The sequence below is a fragment of the Mus pahari genome, chromosome 18 (assembly GCF_900095145.1).
Source record: "Mus pahari chromosome 18, PAHARI_EIJ_v1.1, whole genome shotgun sequence".
NCBI classification, from domain to species: Eukaryota; Metazoa; Chordata; class Mammalia; order Rodentia; family Muridae; genus Mus; species Mus pahari.
Genome location: NC_034607.1, coordinates 46,067,218 through 46,078,875, shown reverse-complemented (window position 1 = coordinate 46,078,875; position 11,658 = coordinate 46,067,218). Strand labels below are relative to the sequence as shown.

The window sequence follows — 11,658 nt, the reverse complement described above, 5'->3', positions numbered from 1 at the left end:
GAACTCAGAAATCTGCCTGCCTCTGCTTCCCAAGTGCTGGGATTAAAGGCATGTGCCACCACGCCTGGCGAGAAACCCTGTCTTGAAAAACCAGAAAGAAAAAAAAAGTGAGCTTTCTCCTTGCCTCCTGCATGCATGTGTCTCAGGCACTAGGTAAAACCACCACTACATATATAGTCAACTTTTTTCAAAACACTGGAAGATGGATGTAGGAAGAGCTTACAGCAAGATCCGCTTTCAATAGACCATTTCAATAAACAAACACCACCAACAAAAAACAACTGTTCAACTCTTTTCTGAACATTTAATAAATGAAGATAAATTTTAAAACTTGATGTAAAAAGATTATGAATACTCTGCCTTCCTTTTTTGTTGTTGTTGTTCTAAATTCAAAAATAGGGTCTTCTTATGCAAATCAGACTGGCCTATAATACTATGTAACCAAGGCTGGCCTCTAATTATTTTCCTGTCTTAGCCACAACCTCCAACTTTAATGTGATAACAGCCAAGATTTAACAACTATAGCATAGTAATAATCACTCAATAGCTTACATTAGTAAATGTTAGAATATTTGTTGACCTAAGTAGATTCATTTAAACTGAATCTAGAGGTTGGGCATGGTGGCATACAAGTTTAATCCCAGCACTCAAGGGACAGAGGCAGGTGGATCTTTCTGAGTTCCAGGCTAGCCTGGTCTACCAAGAGAATTCCGAGATAGCTAGGGCTGGCTACTCAGAAAGACTCCAGTCTTGAAAAACAAACACACAAAATCCCAAACAAACAAAAAAAGTTAAATTAATTAGACTTTATAGAATTGCTATTCCTTCAGAGAGAATAAAAATGTTTATAATTACTGCTCAATGCCTTTCATTAGAGAAGCAGATTAGAAGAATATTTCCCTAGCATGAAAAACAGCTCTGGGTTGTACACATAGTGGATCTGAGGGAGGCCAGCCTGGACTGCAGGAGCTCCTGGGACAAGCAAACACAGGAAGACTGAGGCGGAATGACAGACTGGGTAGAGTTTCTAGTTTCTTGCCAGAGATTTTTGTTGAGACACTATAATTTTAAATATTTGAAAATCAACATGCATATAAATTGGTAGTACTTAAGAGTCTCATGCTTTTAAAAAAGGTGGTGGTGGTGGTGGGGATAGAGAGATGGCTCAGTGGTTAAGAGCACTGACTGCTCTTTCAGAGGTCCTGAGTTCAATTCCCAGCAACCACATAGTGGCTCACAACCATCTGTAATAGTATCTGATGCCCTCTTCTGGTGTGTCTGAAGACAGCCACAGTGTACTCATATAAATAACAAGTAAATCTTTTTTTTTTTTTTTTAAAGAGTCTCATGCTTTATTGATCAAGTAGGACTCCTTTTTCTGCACTCCACACCTGAATCCACACACAGCAAATGAAAATGAAGATGAAATACACGTACCTAGGAACTTCCTCTTTTATGTGTAAAATTTCCAACCTTTGAGTACTCCAAGTAGTTACGATGTATGTTTTTTTTTTTTTTTCGGTTTGTTTGTTTGTTGGTGGTTGATAAAAAAGAACTTACTTAGAGCTGAATTGTGGCAAATGCAGAATTCAAAGGCAGATTTTAAGCAACTCAAGGAGATATGTATTGAGCAGCTGAGCTGTAAGGTTTTAAGTAGACATTCACACACAACTTAAAAAAAATAGAAGGGAAAAATAAATTTGTGTTTCAGATGCAAGAATTGTCTCGGCTCAGTATGCTTGCAAACTTTTACAGTTTTGCCACAACTTTAACATTGCCAGACCCCCCTTCTCCACAACTCTCTCCCTTTGTTTCAGCAAGCCCCCAAGTACTCAGATCAAACTAACAAATTAGTGACTCACAGTGCAAATAGGAGAGGTATTATGTAGACTCCCCGGGGGAAGTCATCCCTTTGGAGGCCCGTGATGCAATGGCCATTAGACATAACTGTGGAGTAAGGGGTATTTTCACTCTGGTCATAGTTTAATTACCTCTGTGGAGCCTTAAAGATCACTGAACAGCAGACTAGGCCAGGACAGCCAAAGGTGGCGACAGGGACATCAGCGGTTAAATTTTACAGACTTTGACAGAACGGTCTAGGGTACCTGTACTTAGGTTACGGTCGCTGTCAGTTCCTAGATTAAAATGAAGAGGTAAAAGGGTTGGGAGAGGTTAGGAGGACCCTCAGGGTTCAGGAAAGGGGAAGGGGAGGGGAGGGAGCAGGAGACCGCCGGAAGGCCACAGGTTTATGGGCAAGATCCCGTCGTTGCCATGGAAACGTATCCCTCCGCCCCGCTCTCGGAGTTCGGCTCTCAGTTCCCTCCGCCCCGCCTCTCGGCTGTTTCCGCCCAGCTCCTTTGTGCCGCGCAGAACGTCGACACGACGCATGCGCGGCACGAAAAAGAATCCCCGCCCGCCGCCTATATAAGCGCGACTCCGGCCTCTTCCTTGGAGTGCCGCCGGGATTGCAGGCAGGGGAGGTCGCGCAGCCGCTTCCGTGCTACTCGCGCTGTGAGCGTTCCAGGCTAGAGCCGAGTACGCGGGCCGGCCATCATGTCACGCTACGGGCGGTATGGAGGAGGTAAGCGGCCAGGGCCCAGGGGAGGACGGTGCTGCCCGCCGACCGAGCAGAGCGAGGCCGCAGGGGCGGCGCGGCGGTTGGGAGACGGTTATTCCGCGTGCGTAATGGCGGCCCCGGCGCACGCTGTACGAAGCCCGAGGCCGCGGGGGCGGGGAGTGGGAGGGCGAGCGGGACTGGAGGGCATGTGTGCCGCTCAGGGCCCGGGCGCTGGGGCCTTTTGGTCTCCCCTGGAGAGGCCGGAGCCTGGCGGGGTCGCCGTGGTGGCGTTGGCCATGCTCCGCGCTGCCGCCCGCCGCCGCCGCCACCACCACCACCCCACCCCCCCGCCCTCGGCGGCCGCGGCTGCCATTTTGAGCACATTGACGACCGTGGTGGCGCATTTCCTCAGCGCTTTCCCGCCACTGGAGCCGGGGAGTGAGGATGGGCGTTAAGATTCGGGGTTGGGCCGGAGACGGAACGAAACCGGCTGCTGCGAGCTGCGCGTCGTCCCGCCATTGGTCGGGATGGGGAGTAGCGCGAAGGGAGGACCGCTGCAAGCAGCGACGGCTTTCTTTCTCTCGCTCGCTCTTTTTTTTTTTTCTTGGCCGTTTCAAGCGTGGCTTGTAGCTCTGGGGCGGGGACTCGGGTGAGCCTGCGCCTGCTGCGGAAACCGGGGACTGGTTCGGCCCTGCTCCTCGCTGTAGACCTCCCCGCAGGCCCGGAGCCCCGCGCGCTGGTGGCGTGCCCGAGGCTGCGGGGACTCGGGGGCGGGGCCGGGCCGGGCCGGGACCCACCTCCACCCCACACGCCTTGAGTCTGCCATGCTCCCGATGCTGTCTTCCAGGATTTCCGTCCTATAAGAACGCCAGAACTTGATCACAGGCTTTCACGCTGTAAGATTTAGTACTCTAAATAAGACCTCTAAATAAAAGGAGCCAGACATGGTGGCGCGCACCTTTGGTCCTAGTTGCCTCAGGGAGGTTAGGGCCTGAGAGTCATTTGAGCGATGTACAGCTAAAATATTTGTAGGGTGGCTCCGAGTAGAGTGCTTAGCTGGCTCAAGGTCTCCAAAACAAAACATGTACGTTGCACGGCTCTTTAAGGATGGTCTGTTTTAAAGAAATGAATTCCAAGACACATGTTGAATAATATTTGTTCTGTTTACATTTTTAAACAGAAACCAAGGTATATGTTGGTAACCTGGGAACTGGTGCTGGTAAAGGAGAGTTAGANAGGGCATTCAGTTACTATGGGCCCTTAAGAACTGTATGGATTGCCAGAAATCCTCCAGGATTCGCCTTTGTGGAATTTGAAGACCCTAGAGATGCAGAGGATGCAGTTCGAGGATTGGATGGGAAGTAAGTGGATTGTTTTTCATATTTCTTTAAAATATTCCCTTGGGCTAGATAAGTAATCTTGGTGCTAATCATAGACTCTCTGGGGGTGGACCTTATTTTTTGATAGTGTCTCTGGCCTATGTTGGCCTGGAACTCACCATATAGCTCAGGTGGTGGTTGGAGCCATCAGCCTGTCACATGCCTTACCCTTCAGGCACTTGATGATAACTTTAAGATTTAGGACTAAAGGTGGAATTGGCAGAGTTTTGTAAATAAAAGACAAACCCTGTAGAGAGAATGAGCAGTTGATAGTGTTTTCTAACATTAGCATTTTCTTATGTTTTGTAGAGTGATTTGTGGTTCTCGAGTGAGGGTTGAACTATCAACAGGCATGCCTCGGAGATCTCGTTTTGATAGGCCACCTGCCCGACGTCCCTTTGATCCTAATGATAGATGCTATGAGTGTGGTGAAAAGGGACATTATGCTTATGATTGTCATCGCTATAGCCGACGAAGAAGAAGCAGGTATTTAATTAATGAAGGAATGGTTGGTATTCTAGTTAATCAAAGTAATTCTTTTATTAGCAAGGCAGAAACTAGTGTTTTTCTATAATCTTGATTGTTAATTGTACAGGTGTATTTTACAATTTTTGTTTAATTAAAAATGTTACTATATTAATAATCAACCTGGTCAAAACCTTTCAGGTTTCTTCGTTTGAGTCAGTCGCCTTGATTCAGAATGTCACGAGCCTTATGATATCATGCTGAGGCGCCTTGCAAATCCGACAATTAAGATCCTCCTAGACCTTGAGGTGATCAGCATAAGAGGCCAGATCCCCTCGAGTCATCTACACCTAGCTTCACCTTATTCTTTAAAGGGCAGAAAATTTGAGTCGGTGATCGCCGTAACAGTAAATTTGGCTTACAATTGGGGCCCCCCTCCGCTTTAGAAAGAGGAACACCAGATTGACCACATTCCCAACTAGAAAAATCTTCTTGCGTCAATCAAGCCTCATCTGGCTCTTTTGGCTGTCAGTTTGATCGTCGTTAGATTGAAGAAAACATCTAGATGCAGCGATCGGCTATAGATACTTCTAGATCATCTAGATCTACTAGACCTACTACTAGACCATGGGCCAAAGAGGGTCGACCTGCAAACTTGCAAGGTTTATTTTAAATACACATTATGGCGTTTTATATTTTGTAATTCTAAGTTGTAATTCAGCTTTTAACAAATCTTTTTTTAGGTTAGTAAAAAAAAAAAAAAAAAAATTATAGGCCCAGAGTTTTTCCAAATGAGATACTAAATTTTAAATAGTTTTGAGATTTGATTTCAGCAGAGGTACACAAACACTAAAACTGAGTTATCATCTAATATGTTGTATTTTTCTAACTTAAAAAATAGGTCACGATCTAGATCACATTCCCGATCCAGGGGAAGGCGGTACTCTCGCTCCCGCAGCAGGAGCCGAGGAAGGAGGTGAGAGATTTGTAAAATTCAAATTTTAACAGGTGGAAAAAAGTAAGACAGATGGGCTTAAGAACTTCTTTTAATTTTTAGGTCAAGATCAGCATCTCCTCGACGATCAAGGTCTGTGTCTCTTCGTAGATCAAGATCAGCTTCACTCAGAAGATCTAGGTCTGGTTCTATAATAGGATCGAGGTATTTCCAGTATGTAGCACATTTTTCCTGCTTACTAGTAGATGGATTGTATCTTTAGTTATCGAGACAGAGTTTCTCTGTGTAGCCCCTGGATATAGACCAGGCTGGCCTTGAACTCAGATCCACTTGCCTCTGCCACCTAAGCACTGGGATTGAAGGTGAGCACCACCACTAGATCCTGGCTGGATCGTCTTGTCTTAGTGACACACAGAAGTATCTTAATTCAAATAGGGGCGCTTCCAGATTGAAGTGTGCACACCTGTACTCCTAGCACTTAGACTAAATAACTTGGACCTGGGGGTTAGAGGACAAAAAGGTACATGCCCCATCTCAAAACAGATTTTTTTTTTTTTTAAGTAAATTATTTTAGTCAGGATGCTATCTCTGTGAAGAAAATTGTGACAGAGCTTGCCATCGAATCTGATAGCTTGCTTAAACTTGGAACCAATGCAAAGGGAGAAGAAGCCCAATTCCCACAAATTGCACTCTGACTTCTGGAGATGGTGACATTTACCTTCTCTACATAGACTCTGAATTTAAAAGATTTTTGGAAAGAGTAAGTTTGAGAGTAGGAGGGAGACAGGCTTTGCCGCCTCTTAATCTGAGATTAAAAGCTGAGTGGGCTGTTTAGTTTAATGAGACAACAGTTTTTTGTGTACCCCTAGCTGTCCTTGCTCTGTAGACCAACCAGGCTGGCCTTAAACTTGAAGGGATCCACTTGTCTCCACCTCCCAAGTGCTGGGATTAAAGGTGTACTATCACCACCTGGACTGAATAGGGGTTAACCTTACATTTGGATTCAATGTATTTAAGTCAACTTTACTCCTATTCATTGTAAGAAGTCCTTAAAAGGTTATAAAATGTTTTTTATAAATAGGAATTTCTACTACAGATGAAAAGCAGTTGTGTGTAAAAGCTACCGCTGTTTAAAATTCATAAATTAATCAATTTGAGAAAGTTACTGAACCATCACTAGATAGACTTAATTATAGGGTCCCAAGGTTTTTTAAAAGATTTGTGGCCAGCCTAACTTGGCTTGACAAATTAAGGACCTCTAACTATGATAACCAGAATAAAGTCAACTTAGTAATTGGATAGAACCACTTGATAATTGTGGTTATGAGTGTTTGAAAATGGGACTGTTATGCCTCCTAGGAGTAGTGACCAAATTGTATATAATGGAAGTAGTCACATGAAATAGTGGTTTTCTCTGTATTTGAAATCTCTGTGTTGGATCATTTGTGCTACATTGGATAGATGTAAGGCAAGACTTGTGCAGCAACTGTTTCTACTCTTTCTATCCTATCTATACTATCTGGGAAGGTGCTCAGTTATAAAGGCATTCTTGTGTAATTGTGTCTCCTTTCCTTTTTATTAAGATCCCGCTCAAGGTCGAGATCAAGATCCAGGTCTATTTCACGACCAAGAAGCAGGTAGGGTCAGACTATCTGATTTAGTGCACTTATAATTAATTATATAGCACCAATATCCAAAGAGTTCAAAGTGTTGAAAATTATTGAGAAATGGGTATTAGCCCAATGCTTGGGTGTTCAGTAGAAATACCTGTACCTTGTTAATCTAATTGAGAACTTCATTTATACATGACCTATTGCTTGGCTGAATTTATGGAGAAATTAATGTTATGTGACATTTTACTTTGGAGGTAAAAGGTCCTAAAAGTTGTAGGTGAATAGAGAAGAGAAATGTGCTTTAGAATAATGTAAAAGATGGACTGCAATTATACAGCAGTTCACTAGTTCATGGAAATGTAAGCCCTTTAAAATTGGCTTTTTAAAAGTGAGACTGACTCTGAAATTTTAGCTGTAATATGACAATTTGTTGTAATTTGGGGGTTTGTTCTGTAGTAGGATTAAAAAGAAGATTGGTTGGTGCTTTTTCTTACTAGAATTTCTCATGTTTTAACAGCCGATCAAAATCCAGATCTCCATCTCCTAAAAGAAGGTAAGCTAAACATTTTGTTGCCAAATCTTGTCAAAGTGTGGCCTCCTGGAGACCAACTGCCTGCTCTAGTCTTTGAACTCTTTGGAAAATTGGTGCTGTATAGATTGGATATATTTTTAAATGATGGCTTTTTATTTCATATTAAAACTTTAGTTTAACCACACGTGTTAGAAAAATGTAAGGTGTTTTAGTCTTGAGTGTCTTGTAGCAATGGCATGCTTGAGGAACATGTTTTTTTCTCATGTATAATTAGCTGAAGAGAAAATGTGCATACAATGAAAAAATTTGAAAATAGTTGCAAATTCTATAATTCTAACACCTATGTCAGGTGAGCTCTGCTATCTTTGGCCTCTCCGGGCACTTGCACTCATGTGCACAAAGCCCACACACATAAATAAGAGTCTTTAAGGAAAAATACCCAGCAAGTTTAAGGGGGCGATATACTTTGGTGTGTTAGGTCTTTGGGAGAAGGTATCTGATCCCTTTGAATGTACTGAAACGCTGAATTGCTCTGACTTGTACACAGGAAGCTTCATTAACACTAATTGGTTCCAAACTTAATGTTTTTCTTTTTAGTCGTTCCCCATCAGGAAGTCCACACAGAAGTGCAAGTCCAGAAAGAATGGACTGAAGTTCTCAAGTTCACCCGTTAGGGAAAAGTTATTTTGTTTACATTATTATAAGGGATTTGTTATGTCTGTAAAGTGTAACCTAGGAAGGATCATCAACCATCTAATCAAAATGGATCTGGATTATTACTCTGTAAAATTCACAGCAGTAAATATTGTTTTTGTTGAATGTATTAACATCTTATGGTCTGAAAATGTGGGTTTTTATTTGACACATTTAAATAAAATGTTTCTAACTAGATGTCTTGATTTGTGTTCAATATTAATACTTTTCAATTGGGTAAGCATCAGACAGGTAACAATCAAGAAAATTATTGACCATATTTATATGGGCCTGTATTCAGAGTTTAATGGTGTTAGTTAAACATCATTAGCTTCTATACGTAACANTGGCCAGGATCTGAAAGGACTTTGAAATTTTCATTTTACTCTTGTACCTTTGGGTAAGATGATCTTTGAGTCCTCTTAATAGCATGAATGCATCGTGTCAGACCTCTAAATTAACTGAGAATTGGTGTTAACAATTTGGAATTGTCAAGCTTAGAGGGACCACTGATAAGCCTACATATGGGTGCATGACAGGAAATAAGCAGTTACTGAAATGTCAAGAAGTAGAAACTGATTTCTAGAGGCNGAGATTTTAGTAGTGGTGTAGTTTTTCAGACTATTAAGTTGGGATAATTCTGCTCAATGTACTTTTTTTTCCTTTCAAACAGCCAATTTAAGACCAAAAAATGCATGTTTGAGGAATTATCTGAATTTGGAACAAAACCTTGTAAANCAGCTTTGCAAAATTATCCAACCCCAATACTCTGTTCTTTTGAATGGATTGCCTTATCCTGTGCAAAAACCTGTTAATATCTGAGCTAGATTTTGCAGTTACTGACAACATTGTTCTATTTTGCCAAGCTGGTATAAAGAGATGTCAAGCAAAATGTTAACAAGACAAAGCAGTTTTGTAAACCTAAGTTACATATTAGCATTTCATGTAGCTAAGGATTGTTATGTTTTTGTTTTGGGGTTTTCCTCCTTTGGTAGTGTCTGGTAGACCTTAGAATGGTGTAGCCAGGAGGTTCTTATTCAGANTTTAAATATATACTGNATAATAGGGCAGTAATGGTCATTTTCAAGTGTCTTTTGGACAAGCTTTTTACTATNTTTCTTAGCCTTGGTGTAAAAACAATAGCACAGGAATCTGTCCTTGTCTATTTTAGGCTTTTTCATTGAAGTTGTCTGCCCCAAATTTATTTGGCTGAGTGGTCACTAGTATGTTGAAAGTCATTTGGGTTCTGTTTTTAGAATTTGACTGGTTGAATAAGTGGTTGGTATGAAGCTATGTGTAATTGGCAGACACATCTGTGCACTTGGTTAGNTTTAATTGTTCTGTATTCGATAAAAATTAACTTTGTTCAATAAATCTGCAGAGATTGAACAAATAATCCTGATATTCAGTCTTTGGAAGTATGATATCTGAACCAAAAATCATGTAGCTTTTTAAGATTAACTAGTAGTAGTAGCATTCTAGATATATATAACCTAAAGGGATGGGAATGGAGTAAAGCATCTTAGTAAACTGTTAAGCTTTTGCAAGAGCTAGGGCTGTGTAGTCAGTATACACCTGTTTGGTGGTACCCAGTCGGTTTAGTACACCTTTTAAATTTTAGGTAGTTGGGACCAACACTACTAGACAGGAAAAGTGCTGATATTTTACTAAGTTGTTTTTTTTTTTTCTTAACACTAGTTTTAAATAGCCCAGGCCCTGTTGTGAATGTATGTATGTATTATCATTTTAGCCTTTGGGGGATGGAGCCATGAAGATCAGGAACCTAAGGTCATGCTAGGCTACATAAGCCATTGGCATTCTGGAGGCTGAGGCAGGAGGGATCTAGAGATTGAGTGTGATGTGTGCTACAGCCTGAGGCTCCTTATTCCACCCACACACACCTCTAACCCCACCAGAGTTTATGTAGTTCTGGAACTCACTGTAAAACAGGCTGGCCTTGAACTCAGATTGGCCTGCTTCTGCCTCCCTAGTGCTGGGATTAAAGGCAGGAGCCACCATTCCCTGGCTCAGCCTGAGACTGGGACTTCCCAGTTAAACCTCTGGAAACCCCCATCCCATCTTCCCTCCCCCTGCTTCTACAAGGGTGCTCACTCACCCACTCCCGCCTCCCTACACTGGGGCATTGAGCCTTCACAGAACCAAGGGCCTCTCCCATTGGTGTCTGAGAAGGCCATTCTCTGTTACATGTGCCTGATGCCATGGGTCCCTCCGTGTGTACTCTTGGTGGCTTAGTTCCTGGGAGCTCTGAGGTGTCTAGTTGGTTGATTTTGTTCTTCCTATGGGTTGCAAACCCCTTCAGCTCCTTCAGTCCTTTAACTCCCTGTGCTCAGTCCAATGGTTGGCTGCCAGCATCCCTCTATTTGCTAGGCACTGGCAGAGCTTCTCAGGAGACAGCTATATCAGGCTCCTGTCAGCAAGCACTTCTTGGCATGTGCAATAGTGTCTGGTTTTGGTGGCTGTATATGAGATGGATCCCCAGGTGGGGCAGTCTCTGGATGGCCTTTCCTTCAGTCTCTGTTCCACACTTTGTCTCCATATTTCCTCCTGTAAATATTTTGTTCCCCCTTCTAAGAAGGACTGAAGCATCCAGACTTTTCATCTTCCTTCTTGAGCTTCATGTGGTCTGTGAATTGTATCTTGGGTACTCTGAATTTTTAGGCTAATATCCACTTATCAGTGAGTGCATACCATGGGTGTTCTTTTGTGATTGGGTTACCTCACTCAGGATGATACTTTCTAGTTCCAGCCTTTTGCCTAAGAATTTCATGAATTGTTTTTAATAGCTGAGTAGTACTCCATTATGTAAATTTACCACCCTTTCTGTATCCATTCCTCTGTTGAAGGACATCTGGGTTCTTTCCAGCTTCTGACTATTATAAATATGTGTCCTTGTTATATGTTGGAGCATCTTCTGGGTGTATGCCCAGGAGTGGTATAGCTGGGTCCTCAGGTAGTACTATGTCCAGTTTTCTGAGGAACTGCCAGGCTGATTTCCAGAGTGATTGTACAAGCTCGCAGTCCCAGCAGCAATGGAGGAGTGTTGCTCTTTCTCCACATCCTCGCCAGCATCTGCTGTCACCTGAGTTTTTGATCTTTTGGTGTGAGGTGGAATCTCAGGGTTGTTTTGACTTGCATTTCCCTGATGACTAAGGATGTTGAACATTTCTTTAGGTGCTTTTCAGCCATTCATTATTCCTCAGTTGAGAATTCTTTAACTTTGTACCCCATTTTTAAAATAGGGTTATTTGGTTCTCTAGAGTCTAACTTCTTGAGCTCTTTGTATATATTGAACATTAGCCCTCTCTCAGATGTAGGATTGATAAAAATCTTTTCCCAATCTGTTGGTTGCCATTTTGAGACTGGGACTCTTAAACAACAACAAAAACCCACCTTTTAATCCTTGGGTATAGAATGAGGGAAACATACAGCTCCCCCATCAAGCT

At 42.4% G+C, this 11,658-nt stretch overlaps 1 protein-coding gene across 6 annotated transcripts; it reads left to right on the top strand.

The window, feature by feature from the left end:
• The first annotated feature begins 2,451 nt into the window (after positions 1-2,451).
• Positions 2,452-9,571, top strand: Srsf7 (serine and arginine rich splicing factor 7). Of its 6 annotated transcripts, none has more exons than XM_021217905.2 (8): positions 2,452-2,581; positions 3,738-3,918; positions 4,246-4,422; positions 5,303-5,377; positions 5,459-5,560; positions 6,940-6,993; positions 7,487-7,522; positions 8,099-9,568. In XM_021217905.2, the coding sequence occupies exons 1-8, from the start codon at positions 2,554-2,556 to the stop codon at positions 8,151-8,153; spliced, it is 708 nt and encodes a 235-aa protein (XP_021073564.1). In that variant the 5' UTR covers positions 2,452-2,553; the 3' UTR covers positions 8,154-9,568. The 6 variants fall into 6 exon arrangements, with proteins under 6 accessions (XP_021073564.1, XP_021073563.1, XP_021073565.1 ...); XM_021217904.1 differs by having other exon boundaries at positions 2,453-2,581; positions 5,459-5,569; positions 8,099-8,392; XM_021217906.2 differs by having other exon boundaries at positions 2,464-2,581; positions 5,459-5,536; positions 8,099-9,569.
• Positions 9,572-11,658: the final 2,087 nt, after the last annotated feature.